The sequence below is a fragment of the Amphiprion ocellaris genome, chromosome 8 (assembly GCF_022539595.1).
Source record: "Amphiprion ocellaris isolate individual 3 ecotype Okinawa chromosome 8, ASM2253959v1, whole genome shotgun sequence".
NCBI classification, from domain to species: domain Eukaryota; kingdom Metazoa; phylum Chordata; class Actinopteri; family Pomacentridae; genus Amphiprion; species Amphiprion ocellaris.
The window spans coordinates 7,639,924-7,660,333 of NC_072773.1; the positions used below are offsets into that span (position 1 = coordinate 7,639,924).

The 20,410-nt window shown below is 38.8% G+C and overlaps 1 protein-coding gene across 1 annotated transcript in view; it reads right to left on the reverse strand.

The window, feature by feature from the left end:
* Positions 1-1,768: 1,768 nt before the first annotated feature.
* The window catches only part of mfn2 (mitofusin 2), a 32,011-nt gene continuing 13,369 nt past the window's right edge, over positions 1,769-20,410 (reverse strand). Inside the window, exons 8-18 of the mRNA XM_023298565.3 lie at positions 19,568-19,721; positions 18,927-18,994; positions 18,148-18,269; positions 17,644-17,770; positions 14,974-15,078; positions 13,738-13,840; positions 13,202-13,422; positions 12,454-12,609; positions 9,683-9,879; positions 9,368-9,502; positions 1,769-7,460 (exon numbers count right to left, since the gene is read on the reverse strand). Coding sequence (XP_023154333.1) covers positions 7,391-7,460; positions 9,368-9,502; positions 9,683-9,879; positions 12,454-12,609; positions 13,202-13,422; positions 13,738-13,840; positions 14,974-15,078; positions 17,644-17,770; positions 18,148-18,269; positions 18,927-18,994; positions 19,568-19,721 — 1,458 coding nt within the window. The 3' untranslated portion in view covers positions 1,769-7,390. The remainder of the gene's footprint in view (positions 7,461-9,367; positions 9,503-9,682; positions 9,880-12,453; positions 12,610-13,201; positions 13,423-13,737; positions 13,841-14,973; positions 15,079-17,643; positions 17,771-18,147; positions 18,270-18,926; positions 18,995-19,567; positions 19,722-20,410) is intronic.

Genomic DNA, 20,410 nt, shown 5'->3' on the forward strand with positions numbered 1-20,410 from the left:
GACCACTGTACTACACCTAAGAACATTTTTCTGAGTACATGTAATTTTACTTACTTACTTTTACTTTGCTCTCTTTTGAAGCCAAGTATTGTACTCTTCATCCAAAACATTTCAGCTTTTATTACCAGTTGCTTTGCACAGATAATTTTAAATATATATATATATATGTATATATATATATATATATATATATATATATATATATATATATATATATATATATACACACACGCATTTCAATAAATGGTTAAATCTACCTCATGTTATGGAAAGCAGTGTTAGACTATGTGTCAATGGGCATGTGAATTTATGCTTTAGAATTTTTTTTAAACACGTGTTAAAAAAAGAAAGAACACAAGAAAGAAGAACACAAGTGGAAAAAAGCAAAATTGCAAAACCGAAGTGCCCAAACACTCACCTAACAATGGCTCATTTGCAGGGAAGAGTACGTATAGACACAACAGACCTGAAAGTCCATGAAGTTTGCCAGGTTGTCATTTATGGGGAGAAAAAAACAAACCAAAAAAAAAAACAAATTTGACCATAAACGCTTTCAGTGTGATATCCCAAGTGGAACTGAACTTTTCTCCTCTCCTCTCTTTCCCTCTCTATACAATTATTTGCGATCATTGCACGTCATTAATTTTGTGTCTTTTCTCTCCTGTATGTGATGTTCCGTCTTTTCTGCAGGTATCTCCAGCTACTTAACAACACATCGTTGATCTGCAGTTACTGGCCTCATCAGTGTTTGTTCTCTTAAGAGTTGTCTCTTTCTCTCTTATCTTTACTGTCATCCCAACCAGTTTCGACAGATGACTGCCCTCCCTGAGCCTGGTTCTGCCAGAGATATTGCTCAAGGTTCCTTGATATGATGAACAAACATTAAACTGAATTTTTTTTTTCATTCCAATAAGTATGAAAGAGGACATGTTACGGAAGCAAATTAATTTCAAAATTGATTGGTGCATGAAAAAAAAGTTTTTGCTTTAAAGCGTCTTGCTTGAAAAGAAGGCCTCTTAGAGCTTGAATGTATGTGGGAGGTAGTAAACTTTTTCCAAAGACTGAAGAAACACCAACAGAAGGTGCTAATTTGCCACTATATATTAAAAACTGTATTGAAGGTTCATCAGGATCTAAGGTTTCATTACATCACATTGCCTTGATTAAGGGATTCCGAGTATTAGCCAGGGATTAATTTTGGTGGTAGCAGTTGGAAATTCTGATTTGTACAGAGATCATCCTTTCCAGAGGATTCATAAGTTACACTGTATTTATTTCCACCCCACTTTTACTGGAGGGAATATTAAACATTAATGCACCAATTATTATAATCCAGTAATGTATTATTGTAAATGGTAAATGGTCAGCAGAGCACTTTTATACCTTAGTGGTACTAAAAGAGTTTTAAAATGCGTTTCTCACTCACACAAAGGTAGAGCAGCCATGCAAGGTGCTTGCCTGTCATCAGGAACAAGTCCAGGTTCAGTGTTTGGACACTTTGACATGCGGATGGGCGGCACATTAACCAACAACCTTGCGATTAGTGGAAATTTCTTGTATTTTTACTTGTAGTACTTCAAGTATATTTTGATGAGTATTTTTTAAAATTTATTTTTGATTTGAATTGTTACGACTAAACACTAGATGGTTACTAAGTCCACACTCGCTACAGTGGGATGAATAATGGATGGTGCGTTCGTGCTAACAAATCAGTGTTTGGTGAAATCAGTCAAAAACCATTCTACAATTAAATATTCGAAGAACAAACTTTTTTCAGTAGTGTATAACCTTTATTTTTACGTACATTTAAACATTTTAAAAGGACAACAAACTACAACAGTCACTGCATGCAGGTACTTTCAACTTTCTGGAGCCAAAAAAATATTATATTGTTTTACATTTGTTTGTGAAGAAAAAAAACCTGCAAATGAATAAAATTCATGATTTCACTCTGAATGAAATGTGTCCAGCAGCCTACCTGCTCATTTGGCAACACAGTATTTGTACGTGCGTATGGCTTTATTTTCTAGCATGGCCACATCAACCATGACTCACAGTCACAGTGGGAAAATTCAGGCACATTCACTTTGATTCACTTTCTGCATTTCCCCCTCAGTTTCCAATTGAAAAATTAATTTTTAAAATTACATTATATGCACAAATTTGTGTGTGAGACACTGATGTATGTGACATGTGTGGACCATGATTGTGGGTCAGTAACAGGCTGGCCCACATCTGCATCCTGTGCAAACAAAAGTGTTACTCCCCCTAACAAATGCTCTGAGAAGTGATGATACAGGTAGTGTTCACTTCAGATGTAAAACATTGTACAGAAGATAGTTGGCGCCACATAAAAGATATTCTGAGGTCTGACACAATTTTGGGATTTAGGATTTTGAGCTTAATTAGAAAATAAAGCTGCACATCCTCATTTTACTTCAGTGTAGGGAACATACCAAATTTGTCGTCTTATACTGATAGTGATATTTGAAAGAAAAAATAATGACAAATCAGCTCAATCTGAGCCATCGCTTACATAAAAACATACCACTGACATTATTGATAAGAAACCCATAAATTTGGTAATTAGACATGTGACCAGGATATGTGCTGACAGGGACATTTTACCATGTGGACACTAGCTCTCTGGTGGACAAACTCTCCAACACTGTGATGACACCGTTTCTAAATGATCTCAGATATGTGCTTGGCAATGACCTGAACTGTAAAACAATTTGCATGTGCCCAGAAAAGACCAGGCCAGAATCAGTTGCCTGATTTCTTCTTGTCAAAAAATTCCAAAAAGAACTAAACTAATAACTGTCTGCTAACAAACACCGTGTGCTTCTCCAAAGCTTAGAAAATCTTACCGACTGACAAAGACTGCAGTGACCAACAGTTTTAGGAAAGTACTGATTCTTTCAAAAACTGAACTACAAATGTGAAAGCTATTTGACACATCAGCTGAACAGGCAGTTTCTACTTTGGATGCTATTAAAGTGAACTTTGTCTTTGGGCTCCTCCCACCATCCAAGATGGCAACATGTCTTTTGTCTCTGTTAGGAGTCTGCTTTAGTATTTTTGAACATTTTTCACCTAAGGTTTTTTGCCAATGAATGGACAACTCTTGAAGGCCTGTGGATTGTTCATGCTTTTTCTACACTGGAAGGCTGCTCTGCCTTGTATGCTCCAGCCTGATCCTTCTGCTTGTGGTCTGGTTTGCTGGCTGCTGCCTGTTTGGAGCTTCTTGGAACTGTGAGCCTGAAGGCCGTTTCATCCACCCTGCTCTGCAGCCTGTGGCCTGCTTCATCCACCCTGCTCTGCAGCCTGTGGCCTGCTTCATCCACCCTGCTCTGCAGCCTGTGGCCTGCTTCAACCAGCCTCCAGCAAAGCCTACAGTTGTACTTTTTCCTCTACAATGTCGCTAATTATTGTATTTTACTTTATCTCCTTGTGTGGACCAGGTGGGTCGTGGCCCCACGTGTGGCATTCCTCCTTCTTCTAGAACATCGTCTCAGGAGGATATAGCAGCTTGGGTAATCCACAAATCTGCCCATGAAAATGTGACTTTCCTCCACAAGAGTTGTTGCAAAACTACTCTTTAAAACTTCACATAAGCAAAGGGTTTTGGTGTCTTTGAACATATCTAAGTGGTTGCTAAATTCTGATATGACTCTTCAGTTCTGCTGTCTCCTTGTTTTGGGTGAGCATCTCTACTGCTAATGTTTACTCCTCCAGTCAAGTGTCTGATGTAAAACGTTGTAGCATCAGGCTTAAACGTTTAGTTATTGCTTTCAGGGAATGTTGAGACTAATCCAGGCCCTGGAACACCGGCACAGTGTTACACCCCAGCAGATTTTAAATCTAGAACTGGTCTTGGATTAATTCATATAAATGGAAGGAGTCTTCTCAACAAGACGGACTTGATAAAGGTCTGGATAAATTCAACAAATGCTGATGTTATTGTTCTATCTGAAACCTTGTTCACAAAATCTGTGCATGATAAGGATATCTGTATTAATGGTTACAATGTTTATCGTACTGATCGTCCAAGAAAAGGGGGCGGAGTTGCAATTTATAATTTCGATGTTAATTTAGTGCTTAAAGGGTCAGTATTTAAAGAGCTTGAACTGCTTGCTCTTAAAATAGAATTATCGAAAAATCACCATATTATGCTGGTGGGATGTTATAGACCACCATCTGCTCCCAAAAGTGCACTGTCCTCCCTTGTGAAGTTTTTAATCACAGCTTAAATACAATAAACTACCTTTGGTGGGTGATTTAAACTGGGACTGACTGATGCCAGTGTCTGCTGATGTGAAAGCACAGTGTGATTCTCTTAATCTTACACAATTAATTCCCCTACTAGACCCAAATTCAAAGATTGTCAGAAATCGACACTCATTGACTTAGTTTTAATCAACATGCCTTCCAAATATGTGACATCAGATGTCTTTCCAAATGATGTGAGTTATCACTGTGTGATAGCGGTTGTGAGAGACACAGCGCTTCCTAAAAGTAAGCTACGATTTGTAGAGAAGCGCAGTATGAAAATGTTTGTTGAACAGGCTTTCTTGCATGATCTTTATCATTCTGATTGGGATAGGATTGCCCTTTTTGATGATGTTGAATTGGCCTGGAGTTATTTTTATGAAAGTTTAAGTCATATTGTTAATAAACATGCCCCCCCACACAAATTCAGAATTAAAGCTTGTGATAACCCATGGTTTACAGCTGAACTAGCACAAGTTTTGCATGAACGAAATTCTGCACGGGCTAGAGCACGTAAATCAGGTTTAGAAACTGATTGGCTTTACTTTAGACAATTAAGAAATTAATGTAACTCTCTTCTCTGAAATATAAAGGCTGAGTTTTACTTGTCCATGACTACCGAATGTCTGAAAAATCCAAAGAAATTTTGGAAAGCAATTAAATCTTTGTCTTCCACCTCTAATTCGGTTAATCTCCCCCTGAGTGATGGTAGCAGAGTAAATGAAATAAACAGACATATTAAATTGTTTTAACAGACATGTTATTTCTTCTGGGTTTTTGTTTAAATCTAAAAAACCCTCTAATCAACCCTCATCTAGTGAAAAGTCCTCTAATGACTCTCCACTGGTTGACAGGGCCCCTGTTCAGGCTTTTGATTTTACCCCTTTTTCTACAGCAGAGGTTGCTAAAGCTCTAAAAGACCTTGATCCTAAAAAAAAAAACACCAGGACCAGATAATTTGGAGCCTCTCTTTTTAAATCTGGCATCTGAAATTGTAGCTGTTCCACTGTGTCACATTTTAATGTTAGTTTGTTGACCAATGTAATTCTCAAAGTCTGGAAATCTCCGTTTGTTATCCCCCTCCTGAAAGGAGAAGATCCAACCATTCTAAATTATAGGCCTATTTCTAAATTGTCTGTTCTGGTTAAGGTACTTGAATTCCTTGTTAGTGAACAAGTTAAAAAATACCTGGTCACTAATTCTATCCTATCGATTTCCCAGTCAGGATTTCGCAAAAAACATAGTACTACCACTGCAGCCTTGAAGGTTAGAAATGATATAACAGAAGCTTTAGATAACAGTGTTGTCTTTCTCTTTTTATAGACTTTTCTAAGACCTTTGATACCGTGGACCATGACATTTTTACTGAACGTTTTACCGCAGCTGGGTTTTCTGTACATGCAGTAGGATGGTTTGCAAACTATCGTAAATATAGAACCCAGGCTGTTCAGTTAGAAGGTTTCTTCTGATGTTCAGGTTGTCCACAAGGGTGTACCACAGGGTTCAGTACTAGGCTCTTTGATATTCACACCTTGTATATAAACGATAGTGGAGTGAATATCCCAAATGCAGTCTTTCATTTTTATGCTGACGACAGTCATTTGTTGCTTTGCACCCACGCGTGCAGAAGTGTTTGCACACCTGCAGAATGCATTTAATAGAGTGCAAGAACAACTCTGCCAATTGCGACTTCTTCTAAATACTGATAAAACAAAACTTACGTTTTTCACCAATTCAAAATCAGCAAGATCAATTCAGTCCTTCATTGTTACCAGTAATGGTCAACAAATTGAACTTGCATCTACTTTTAAATATCTGGGGTTCTTGATTGATGACCACCTGTCTTTTAAGGCACATATTCAGCGTATTGCAAAGAAGCTGAAGCTTTTACTTGGATTTTATTTCCAAAATAAGTCTTGCTTTTCTTCTAGGATGAAACTAAAACTGATGGAGTCAACTTTTCTTCCAATTATTGATTATGGTGATGTGTTATGTATGAATGCCTCCGCTCAATGCCTCCATGTCCTGGATAGTGTGCATCATGGCGATTTGAGGTTTATTACAAACTGTGGAGACTTAACACATCACTGCATCTTGTATTCTAAAGTAAATTGACCCTCTTCACATGTCCACAGGTTTATACATTGGTATGTCTTGATTTATAAGGCTATTCTTGAGATGATCCCATCTTATTTATCATCTCTTTTTGTCAGGAATAGTAAGGCCTACGGCCTCTGCTCGCAGGACTTTCTGCATTTCACTGCTCCTGAGGTCAGAACAGAAATGGGGAAGAATGCTTTTAGATTTGCTGCTCCAACTACATGGAGCATTTTGCTGTCAGAGTTCAAAATCTGAAGTCTGGGATCTCTGAATGCATTTAAGGCTATGATCAATCCAATCATATGCAGGCTTTTGGAATGCAATTTTTTTAATTGAGAGCAAATGTTTTATTTTAACTAATCTTGTTAAATTATTTGTATATTTTATGTCTATGTTTAAATGCTATTGTGTGTTAAAACGGTTGTTTTTAACTGTATGTACTGCCATTCTTGGCCATTTCTCTCTTGTAAAAGATCATGGATCTCAATGGGACAAACCTGGTTAAAAAAAGGTGGTGGTGGTAATAATAATAATAATTCCATCAGTGCAGGTACTGTACTCCAGTCTCAACAAAAACATTCTGAAAGGATAGGTCAGGTCTAAGTACTGCTCACAGAACTATGATTTAAGAGTGAAAGTAGTTTCCATTTCTATTTGTAAATGTAATTTGAAATATCCCTGGGAAAGAAACATTTGTAAATGCAATTGTTTCTTTCCCAGGGATAATTCAAATAAACACCAACTCAAGCAAAGTCATTTGTGAAAACTTAATTCTTAGGAGAGAAAAAAAGCTTCATTTTTAAAATACACTACAGCATATAGAAATAAATATTATTTAATGTCTTCAATTCATATTCTACTTACATAAGCCAAAATTTTCCATTCCCCCGTGTGGACTGTCTTCCTTCAGCATGAGACTTGTCCAGTGTTCAAAGTATATATACAAAATCAAATTTACATAACTTTAAAGTGGCACAGTTAAGAGGAACTCAGACTCTTTGTGGATGCTCTGCCTGGTTTATGTGCTGTGCAGAAGGTACTGCTGGGTGAACATGTTCAGCTCGCTGTCCAGCCATCCCGCCTTGTTCCTGACAAACATAGAAACATCCTTGTCTCATTATCTTTGAACTGTCTTAACCTTGATCATCACAACTGAATGTGTAACCATAACTCTGTTCTTAACCCAATTTGAACCCTAAAGCCAAATCTTAATCTTCATTAAATTGGTTTGGTTCCCACCAAGTAGTAAAATCCACAACTCTAGAAACACACACCCAAAAACATTTCAAGAACAACTCTACCAAGAGTAAAAGTTGTGAATTTAGACACAAAGTGCCTACACTGGGCTTTAGTCAATCACTACAGCAGCCCTTTTTGTCACAAACCCCCTCTTTAGAAGTTCTTGTTTGGGAAGATTGCTGATGGACGTCTCAAAGAAAAGTGAAAACGCACTGATTAAAGGCAGACACAAGTTCACTGTCATGATAGACCTGGAGAAGTCTGATCTACAGTACATTGTGGGTCAAGTCTTCTGACAGCTTATATAGAGCTTTAGAAAAAAAAACACAACAAAGTAAAAAGTTTTTCAAAATCACACTCCGAGATATGAAAGACTTTCTTCATCTAGCTTCAGTTCATAATTTAAACATTTCTGTTGGACTTCCATGTACAATGACACAAATAAAATATTCCTTAATTTCTTTGGTTTTTGGGGCACAAATTGAACATGCCACACAGCGCTTTTGTTTTTACCACTGCAGTGAGGGAGGACGCCATCAGTCTGTTTATAAGCTTGGAAGGGTTGACTATGCCCCCTATTGCTTTACTGCAGTGGTTCTCAAATTTTTTCTGTCGGGCCCCCCTTCAGAGGACAAAAAACATTCGTGTCCCCCCAATAACTGCGTGTGTGTGTGTGTGTGTGTGTGTGTGTGTGTGTATATATATATATATATATATACATATATATATAAAAACTGTGAAAACATGAATATGCAGGGCTGTGGTATTTTATCTGATTCCCTTTTGTTGTTTTTCACAGTAAAGATCAGGGGTGTCAAACTCATTTCAGTCCAGGGACCACATAAAGCCCAATCTGATCTCCAGTGGGCCCCACCAGTAAAATCACAGCATAATAACCTATAAATAACCACAGCTCCAACTTTTCCCCTTTGTTTTAGTTAAAAAAAAAAGTAAATTCTGAAAATGTTCACATTTAATGAAGTATCTTTTTACAAAATATTATGAACCTGAAATTTCTTAAGGAAAACAAGTTCAATTTCAACAGTAGCCTATTATGCCTCAGTTCATCATTTACACATGCATTGTAACTGCCAGATAACAGTTTATCTACAAAAACACAAAACATTCAGTCACAGGTATCTGCAACTGAACAATCTAGTATTTTACTTCATGATCAGAACAACTTGTCAAGTTCTAGAAATTATTTTAAATTTATAGCTTTACAAATTTACAGTTAATGTTGTTGTAATTTTTATCATTTGTAAAGTCGTCCCGCGGGCCGAAATGGACCGTCTGGTGGGCCAGTTTTGGCCCACAGGCCATATGTTTGACATTGCTGGTAAAAATAATCGGAGGAGATGAGCCGAGTATGTGACGTGATCAAGTACGCTGGTGTTCCGACTGCACATTAACAATGCGTTCTCCCGTTCTCAGGAGTCTGTACTTCGGAGTCTGAACGGCCAGTGCATATACCATAGATATATACAGAAGATCATTATTATTATTATTTATATCTATGGCATATACAGTCTATGGGGTCAGCACAATTTCAGTATTGTTGTACGCCGCGAAAAACAGGCCAACGTTAAAACAATAGTTCAGCTAATTAGTTCCGTGTTGAAGGACCTTTTCCTCCTCTCTGTGCCCCCCCAGGGGGGCGCGCCCCACTATTTGAGAAACACTGCTTTACTGTAACATCGAGCACAACTGTCCTCCTGTCTGGCTGTTTGTACATTGAATTTGGTGAGGTACTTACCGCAGCAGTTTAGCCTTGCTCTGCAAGCTATCGAGCTGCTCGATCTTGTTGTTCATATGAGATATCTCATCCTCAAGGTTCTGACGGGTGATGTCTACTTGCTGGCAAAGCTGAGCAAATACACCTGCCAACTCCCTGTTAATCACAGAGACACAAACTGGGTTACAAAACATTACAAGAACAGTCTGATGAAAAAAATTTAATAAAAATTTGCATTTAATATTTGATTACAAAGTCATGCTAGGTTCTAAACAGTCTTTTGAAGTGCATGGTAATAACTGTCCAAGAGAATGTGTGGTCGTTTGACATGCTCACTGCTGGACTTGGTGGCTGCAATTGGATCCAGTGTAGCTGACAATGAGTTGCAGTTTCTCACTGGCGTAGTCCACAAACTGTCTCTTGAATACTCTTTCTTTGGCCTTGGTGGTCCAGGTGAGCCGTTCATAGATGTAGAGAAGCCCATATAGACCCACTGACAAGGCAATCAGACGCCAGCCCACTGCCTTCCAGATCTGTACAAAGACAGTTTACAGTTTGGCTGAACCCTCCTCCTGTAGTGTCTAAACACACTGACAAGCAGATTTTCATTATATTCACATATCTATTTGTCCAACTCTTTAACAGATATGCTTCAAATACCTTTGCTGGTTTGCAAGACAAAAAGGTGTCATCTACACCCAGAGGAAATTCACCTAGTGGTACATAATAATATTGCCTAAAAAAAGTGAAAAGTAATGGGCTATTCCATACAAACATCAACAAAATCTGAAATAAGTTCTCATCTGACCTCCTCAGAGTGAATTTTTGTGTGTGTGTGCATGTGTCTCTCTGTGTGTGTGTGTGTGTGTGTGTGTGTGTGTGTGTGTGTGTGTGTGTGTGTGTGTGTGTGTGTGTGTGTGTGTGTGTGTGTGTGTGTGTGTGTGTGTGTGTGTGTGTGTGTGTGTGTGTGTGTGTGTGTGTGGACAATATCTTTTCTATATTGAACGAACTCAAGAAAAGTTTACTTTCATACTATGAATATTTTTAGAGTTACAGGTGCTTAGGTACATGGAGGTGGGTTTGAAATTTGCAGTTTCTAATTTGTATCATTTTCAAGAACTTTTTAACCCTCATTATTTACTGAATTTCCCCAAGGGGATGAAAAAAGTATTCATTTGTCGATCTCTATCATGCTTTAAGCACAGGAGATAGTAACGTTACATTTTCAGGGTAGAAAAAACACATTTGAGCTCTGTTAAAAACTGCATCCAAATCAATTTCACATCCACTCCAGGTGTTTCTGACCAGCATAATTTTTTCTATTCCCAACTTTGAGCATCAAAATCATGGGATATATCATAGTTGTAGCAGCAGAAATGCACAAGTTTTATATATGTGATATAAAGTAACAGAAACAAGAATCTGTTAGTTGTTGTATATCAACCATGCGCCCCTTACTGAGTTCCTATGTGAATTCTCAGAGTTCTTGGCTGACAGTGCTCAGTACAGACAGTGTCATTATAGTCTGTGACTTTAATATCCACATAGATGAAGAGAAGGACAGCCTCAACTCTGCATTTAGCTCATTGGAGTAAATGTAAATAAACCAACTCACAGTTTTAACCACACCCTTGATCTTGTTTTGACAGATGGAATAGAAATTGAACTTTTAACTGTTTTTCAACAAAATTCCATTTTGTCTGATAATTTTTCAATAACATTTGAATTGACAATAACGGATTATGGAACATTTACCAGAAAGTTCCATTACAGCAGATGTTTATCTGATCATGCATTTACATTTACTAAATTTAAGGAAGGATTCTGTTGTTGTTTACTTCAATGCCATATGCCAACACAATGGAGAACAGCTTCTCTAAAATTAGTCCCACACAGATGGACAATCTCGATAGTACTGCAGCTTTGCTGACTACATCAATCGACACTGTTGCCCCTCTTAAGACTGGAAAGACAGTGGCGCTCTACAAATTCAGAAGAATTTCACCTTGTATGAAAAGTTTAATGACATATAAAAAAGCTATTTGTAGGACAAGAACTGCTTTTATTCATCTTTGAGAAAAATAAGAACTCCAGGTTTCTTGTCAGCACTGTCGCCAGGCTGACAAAGCGTCCCAGCTTGTGGAGCCTTTTATTCCTTTAACTCTCAGAGTAGATTTCATGACCTTCTTCACAAAGTTCTGAATATTAGATTTGAAAAAATCCTTAACATGTCTTTAGGCGCAGCAGCTCTGAAAGCATCCATAGAACCAGACTTAGACTTGGACTGTTTCTCTGCTGTAAATCTCTCAGAGCTCACGTCAATAGTTAATTCTTCTAAACCAGCAACATGTTTGTTTAGACTCCATCCCGACTAGATTGTTCAAGGACATCTTTCCTTTAATTAACACTGCAGGATTAAATATATTCAACTTCTCTTTATTAACAGACTATGTGCTACAACCTTTTAAATTTGCTGTAAAAAAAAAACAAAAAATTTACTCTGGATCCAGGTGTTTTAGCCAACTACAGACCCATATCCAACTTCCCTTTTATTTCCAAAATTCTTGAAAACATTGTTTCAAGCCAATTACATGATTATCTGTTCAGAAATGGATTGTTTGAAAAGTTTCAGTCAGGATTTAGAATAAAGCAAAATGCTAAAACGGGTTGACAAAAATACTTTGGCAGCTGTTAATATACAGTATACAACAAAAGTGAATATACTCCTGTGTAATACCATTTTAATGCAAACCGATTCAAAATTTTCATCACCTTAACTTAATTGCATTCATTCTAAGTTGAACTGAAAGCTACTTGCTCCTGTGTATAATGAACAGGCCCTGGGTCAACATTTGCTAAACTAAAGAAACTCAATTCAACAAAAGTCAGCCGTTAGATCAGCAAATATCTAAACAAAAACACTACTCGAGGTCCACTTACTAGCTACCATCACAGCTGTTAAATCTCACCTTTTGCTCTTTCACTCATCACTTTTGACCATAAAACCTTCAGATATTAATGAAATGTTAATAATTAAGACTGGTCTAATGTGTAATGTGTAGTGTGTGTGTGTGTGTGTGTGTGTGTGTGTGTGTGTGTATGCTCACCACACCGCCAACTACAAGGACGCCCATGGAAGTGCGGGAGGTAAGTGAAGCAAGACCTGTCACCATGGAGACCATAAGCTCTTCCTGGGTCATGGAGCTTTGTGGGAATGGAGGCATGCTGGTGCTGACTGGAGTCAAGGCCATGGGCCGAGGAACCTGTAGGGAGACAACAGCTGATAGCAGTGCAGAGTGCAAAGCCTGGTTCAGAGTGTCATAGACAGTCTAAATTTAAACAAGCAATTTAAAATATGCTTGTGCAATTAGAAAAGTATGTTGAATCCAACTTGAAAATGATGTTTGTACAAACCTCACCGAAACACAGTTTAACAGAGAAACATGAAAATGTCCCTGCCTAAACCCCACAAAGTTTTGAATCTATTTTGTATGTCATCTGCCAAATAACCTCACAAGGGAATGAGTCTGACCCTCTAAAAAGTCAAATTAGACGTTTGATTGTCATGATGTCAAGGAACATTGATCTTTGACCAGCAGGTTCTCCATAAGATCTAAAGACTGCATAAACCACAACCTTTACTTTGACACTGTTTTGAAGCCAGAGCACGCCGGCTACGACAGGAATAAAAGTCCTTGGTTTCCTTTTCACATTTGCTTACTCCTGTTTAATTTCCACATGGAATTTGAGCCTTTTGGAGCAAATATGCTCTCTAAATATTTCACTGACTCATTGTCAGAAAACTGATGAATCGACAGGTCTGGGAAGGAGACTGTACGTTCTTGGAGGTGTTACCTGGTCATTGTAGCCCATGAGTGCCCGTCGAGTGTTCTTGGGCCCCAGGAAACGGTTGACCAGCATGGTCCAGCCCAGAGAGAAATGGAAGCCGATGTCCTCCTGAAAGTCACTGCAAAGTTTGTCACAGGCCAGGTCATAACTAAGGCTGAAGCACTGACGAGGAACAAGCTTGTCCACCTGCTCTCTGACCGGGCTGGGCAACAGAGGCTTCAGACCATCTGCACACACATATGGACAGCAAAGACTTTAGTATGTCTTTGTGGATGAAGACAATATTCAGTCAGACTTTAACACAGATGTCACTGATATACAATTTAGTTACACAGGAGTTTCCACTAAGAAAATGATTACATATAAAAAAAAGCAAAGTAAAAGTCTTAAGTCACAAATCTACATGCACATGCTACAGTCAACCTTGACAATGAAGTCTGTGGCATTATTCCCATAGCACATTAAAATGGACAGGAGCCTGTGCAGTGAGAACAGTGGACAGGTAGATTTTTGTGAGAAGTTGTAAACCAGACAAGTGTTACCAATCATGTCGGTCTGTGTGGCCTGCAGGGCATTAGTGATGGAGGTAGAGCACCTCTCTGACATGTTCTTGCCCAGACCCTCCTCTATGTGCCGATGGAGTTCCTAGAACGAACAACAAAGAAAAGTCAAAGTATTGTAGTTTCCTTACATGTATAGCTACAAAACTGCTGAGTTAGAACCACAAAATGACCGAACCATAGCCAACATAGGATATCATCACAAACTGCAAAGAAAAAAAAAAAAAAAAACACACCTAAAGCCTTAAAGGACTCTCAACTGCAATTATGTATGCAGAGACTGAGCTGTTACACAGTCGATGTAAACTGTTGCACACTGGTTTATGCCAGCAAGGTGGACAGTGCGTGATGTATATGTCCACTCAAAGCACTAACTGTGTGTCTCATTTGTACTATTGCCCTATAACATTTCCTCCGTGGTTTGAATGTCCACTGGATCTTTTATCTTTGGTTGTGTCATAAGGCCTTTTTGTATTCTTGTATGTTTATTTTTTGGGCCACTTGTTGACTGTCAAGGATTGTTATTCAGCTGTTAGGTCGTTGTTCATGTGTTTTTGATTTTTGTATTTGTATCCACTTATTTGTTTTAAGGTCTCTAATAAAAGAAAGCTTAATAAAAACATAAGCAATGTAACAAATAAGGCACGCAAGACTATAATTATTTGTGTATTGCTAGGTTAAAACAGATTGTGTTTGTCTATTTCGTGACGTAGATGAACATTATGTCACATTTTATGGCCAATTATTATCATAAAGTAAAAAACTAGACAATTAGAAAGACCCCTTAAGAACATCTTTTTTGCTACTGTAATTATTTTCACATAAAAAATTAACAAAATGTGTCCTCTGTAGGTGCCAATTTTAAGAAATGAATACATTATATGTGTTAATAATCAGAGTAGGGCTGCTGGAGTGTAGTGAAATAATGCTCTACCACTTTATTCAGTATGTTTAACTGCCCATAGAGTAACTGCCCAGATGGAACGCTGACAGAAATAAAGAGAACAGTCCTGCAAGGAGATTGATGATTTAATTTGTCAACATTATGTCTGGCATTCTCATTGGTTGGGGAACTTTGACAGAGGTGCCTGAAGTGGCATAGAAAAAGGCAGGAAACTTTGCATGCTTCCCCTACAGAGCGTATCCTTGCATGTATTTTAGCCTGTTCAATGAAGCTTGTATTAACCATTTTGTTGAATATATGAAGGTTCAACTCACATTCTTGTAAACCTTGAGCACCACTAGTGATGGGTGGAAGTCCATGTGGAAATCATCCACCAGTACATGGAGCTTCCTGATCTCTTCTGCCATGGCATTAGACACCTGGACATGAGCAAAGAGCATTAGTGTCTGTTACACTTCTTTTGTGACACATGTTGAACTTGAAAATAAGCTTAAAAATATTTGGGTTGTTGTTTGATGTGACTGTTTTTTAGGTTTGATTTGTAAGAGTGTAAATTACTACATTTCACCAGTCTGTTGCCTCATAAATCACCACTGATTTAAGAAAGAACAGCTGCAGCTGAGAAGGAAAGTTCAGTAGAACTGGTGTAACAAGCCAGATTAAACAACTGGCCAAAGTATATGGCTGTTGCTAATTTCAATTGTTACTGTATAATTGATTTCAGGACAATATCTATTTATATTACTTTTGTATTGTGCTTAAATTAAGATTGGCTTGATTTGTGTTTCATAAATAAACCAGTACATCAGCATAATATCCCATAGTATTTTTTGCCTAAAATGTTTGACTTAATTTCATTGATTTGTGCTTACAGATTAAATTTATTTTATTGATGCAATCTCATATTACATGGGATGTATTTCAGCCTGGAAGGGCATATTCTGGACAAGGCTATTTTAGCCCCCGAGGTATAAATTTGATCTAGGCTGAAGTATACCTGGGTACAAACTGGGGTACAGTAGTCCCTCACTATATCGCTGTTCACTTCTCACGGTCTCACTATATCGTGGATTTTTGGATTGGGTTTGGTTACGCGGATGTTTCGTTATCCATCCATCCATTATCTATACACCGCTTAATCCTCACTAGGGTTGCGGGGGGGGCTGGAGCCTATCCCAGCTGACTCGAGCGAAGGCAGGGGACACCCTAGACAGGTCGCCAGTCTGTCACAGGGCTACATACAGAGACGAACAATCACTCTCACATTCACACCTACGGGCAATTTAGAATGATCAATTAACCTCAGCATGTTTTTGGACTGTGGGAGGAAGCCGGAGTACCCGGAGAAAACCCACGCATGCACAGGGAGAACATGCAAACTCCATGCAGAAAGATCCCAGGAAAGCCGGGACGCGAACCAGGGATCTTCTCGCTGCAAGGCGAAAGTGCTAACCACTACACCACTGTGCAGCCCATGTTTCGTTATATCGTGGAATTTTTTAGTACAGATATTTTTTCTGTAGTTCTTACTGTGGCAAGTTGCAATACAAGCTAACACCAGACAACATGTACCTACGCTTTAGGAACTCTATAATTGCCTAGGGCTTTTATTTTGACACAGAGTACAGTATAAATGTGGCAGGAAGTCATCAAACACACTACACTTCACACTCACGGTCCTGACAACATAACACTTAATCAAACTAACTGGGCTGACTAAACCACAAAAACACAATAAAACATAAATACTAATAACACTGGAACACTAACATAAACCACAATAATGACATTTAAACCTCCACCACCCCGAACTCCCATGGTGCATTGCAGCACAACAGTTAAGTCATAGCGACCAGCGTACAGTGCTGGGCTCTGATTGGCTCAAGGACCGTAGTCAGTCTCCTCCGTCTCCCCTGAGTATAGTGCATCTAGTATAGCAACATTCAGTATCTGGCCTGTCCGTCTCACACTGACGTATGATCGCTGCATAGTGTTGCTCTGCGGTGATGTGAGGTGTGGGGAGGATTTATAAAGCCTTAAAATATATATCAACAAGAAAAACAGTCAGAGAATGCAATACTCCGCCAAGACTGTTCATTGTCTGACCTGGCGCTGAACACAGACGTGTGTTATGCATGTGTGCCTGAACTGTCTGACCTAAATATGTAGCGGGACATATGTGATGGGACTCAAACATCCCCACAATTTAATCAATCAATCAATCGTTCCTTGTATCAATTCCGATAAGTCAGCAACTGCAGATTTGTAGTAGGATCACATGATCGTCAGTAGGGAGCTGAGGCAGCGTTCACTTGTTGTCATGGTTACAGTGACGCCGTCCCAGCCTCTATATCTCGCAATGGGAAATCCTTAACAAATCCGTGGATCTGGACTATAAGCCGCATCACTGCCGACATCTAACCACTTGGTCCTTGTGTCATTTCTGACCTTCCCTGAAAATTTCATCCAAATCCATTGGTCTGTTTTGAGTAATATTGCACAGGACAGATAGATTCACAGAGAAACTTACACTGATCGTCACATAACTCCGCCGCGTTCCTTGGCGGAGTTATAATAAACTATTCTAGTATCGGATTTGTGTATGATTGTGTTCATTTGCATTTACTTTATTTTTGTGTTTATTTATGTTGTGCCAGTAAGAATAGTCCATGTTTGTTGTGCTGAGCGGTGAATAAAACCTGCAGAAAACTGTCCTGCCCTGCTGGGGATGTTTAGCATGGAAGACAGCAAAAGACATGAGCATAAAAACGCAAAATAGTTGTAACCAGCCTGACCTACAGCCCTGGAGATGAGCGAGTCGACCAATATTTAAGGATTACAATATGGTCCCTATATCGCGGCTTTTCGTCAATCGCAGGAGGGTCTGGAACGTAACCCCCGCGATATACGAAGGACCACTGTATACTGGTACTGTTTAATCTGGCCTGTTACACCGGTATGTGTGATGTTACATTGGCGTTCACCTGTCTCTCCACTTCCTCAGTAATCTTCTTAATTTTAGCCTTACAGTCCATGGTTAACAGGTCCAACTGCTTGTCTATAAACTCCAAGCGGTCTTGACGGTCCTCTTTGGTCTCAAGGCAGTAGACTCTGCGCGCACATACACACCATTAAAAATTGAAAAATGGAGGTCTGTGCAGGGAGAAGATCTGCTGCATATTAGCAGTGACTGTTTTTTAAAAAGCTGTGTTGACCTATTGTTGGTGTACTCTAGTATACCACACAAAACTAGCACTATTTCACTGCAAACTGCAGATAGTGGCTTTATCACAATGAAAATTATTTCTGAATTCTTTTTCCAGGCATCCCATCACTGGATGTGGATAGAGATAGATACACATACATATCCATACAAAACAAAATCATAAGGCAAAAGAAAACTTCCACAATTCTGGACTAGGTCTACATATTCGAAAACGAGTGACAAGAAGTAAACAAACGCTTAATGTTTTTAATGCCAGACTCACCTCTGCTCTTGAGCAGCAATGTGCACAGAGTCCATGATGCGGCGCAAGGCTTCAGAGATCTGCTTGGCCCTGACTGTGTGTTGCTCAAACTTTGTCTTCACGGCTGATTGTGAGATACACTCCTAAATGTGGCAACCACATAGTAGATAAGCCAAACATCAACTCAAGAAAAAGAGGTGACCATAAATCCCTGCTGAAATAACTTGGTATCTCAATCATCTAATTACGTTACACAATAAATAATATACAAATGTTACTTAAAGGAGGAAAATAAATTTCTTAAAGTCTGAATTCAACTATGTAAATTGTACTGAAATGACTCACATTATGAATTTGGCATTATACAATTAGAATTGTACGAATTGAAAATGAATTGAAATAAAAGCCAATTCAGGCCTAAATTACACAAGTTGATTTTCATTTTTTAAAGAAAGACAAAGTTGCGGGGAAATGTGTTTGTTTGCCTCTTAGTCAAGTCATCTCTGTCACTTGTGTCTAGGTCAGGAATATTCCCAGAATATCTTAAGCAAAGCTAGGTATGAATACACTGAAGCAGGGGAAAAATGCTTGCCTGCAATCAGTGTTGAAGTCTAAGAAACAACTGAGGTGCGCAAGTCAGGTGTAAACTGTTATTATTGTCACAGCGATAAATAGCATGACCATAAAAGTAAGCTTAACTGATAAATAAATTTAGAAATTTTTCAGTGCATTTGAATTTAGCAACTTGCTAAGATCATTTAAAATTTTATCGCTAGTCCTTGCACATATGACGATCTTACCTCAAATCGCCTCTCAAAATTCTGGAATTCAAACATTCTGGCTTGAAATCCCTCTGCCAGAGCACCACCTGAAACGGGAAAATAATATGGTCATCAAGATAAACTATTGCTAGTGACTAAACAAGCTTTAAACTGCAGGAAGTGATATGGATTTACTATGTGAATTAATGACAATAAAGCTGAATCCAATATAATCTAATCCAACAGCACTCAACTAACAAGAGTGGCCTGTCAGAGCAAAACATGCGCCCACATTTCAAATACTGCTCAGAAACAACTTGAGGTTGTTGAAAAAGAGCTTAAGGAGTTGATCTGGCCGCCCCAGATCCCAATCTGATCTAGCATTGAGGCAGGATCAGTAAAAACAAGACCAATCCACAGAGGCACCACTCAGCAACATACAAGACCTAAAGGATCTGCTACTCAAGTCCCAGTGTCAGACTTCCCAGGACACCCACAGAGGTGCCGTGTCCATGACTTGACAAATCAGCGCCATTCTGGCAGCACAAGGGGAATCTAATGTTGTGGCTGATTAGTGTATATCTTCCCATTTTTCAAAAACATTTGAAAACTTTTTGTGGTTCATGATTTTTCCAGATCATAGGAGTTCTGTCAAACTCTACACTGATCCCTGTCTGTACCTGCTTCAGGCATTCCTTGAGCCTTCTGCATTCGAGCCTGGAGTACTTCCTTGGCAGATACAAAGAAGATACGGTCACTGGCCTGGGCTCGGTCAACCAAACCCAACTCATCTACCAGAAAATTGGTGCAGCGATCCATATGCTGCCTGCGGACCTGAGAGAAGAAGAAAACACTTTAATGAAAATGAATTGCAAAGACCTATGCAGTTGAGGGGAAAATCTATGGGGACACACCTCCTCTCTCGACACAACTGTCAGCAATGGATGTGACACAGTGCCTCAGTCTGGTTTAATTCAGTATTTTAGCTGATCACTATCATTTAGCCCATAAATTAAGAGCAGCAGAGAAAACTGAAATGGTAATTTCAAAGAGTGCTGAATCCCCTTTAGACACACTGACATTTCTTTCCATTAATAATATATTTAGGTTGGTATATGCGTTCAAGAATGTTCAAAAGCAGTTTTTGCTGTTCCTAGTGATGGAGAAAAAGTATACGGAGTTTACCTGCCTCATCCAAGGCTGGTTCACCAGCAGAATAATAATATACCTAGGAGCTTCAGTAAAAAAAGTAATTGGATGTCTCTTTTAGGTTCTTGAATGCATTTCACTTCTCATCGAAAAGGCTTCTTCAGTTTAACTAGCTAATGGAGAGTTTCAGATGTTTATAGTCACAACAGCTCACAGTTGTTAATGGAATCACCTGCCTCCAGGTGTTAATGGTGGTGAAACCAGGTGGTCCAACAGAAACAGCAGTGCTGATGGCTATCAAGCTGCTTGTTTAATGGTGTTAAACAAGCAAGTAGGTAAGTGTTTGTTGTTATTTTGCAACAAAAGTTAGTTTA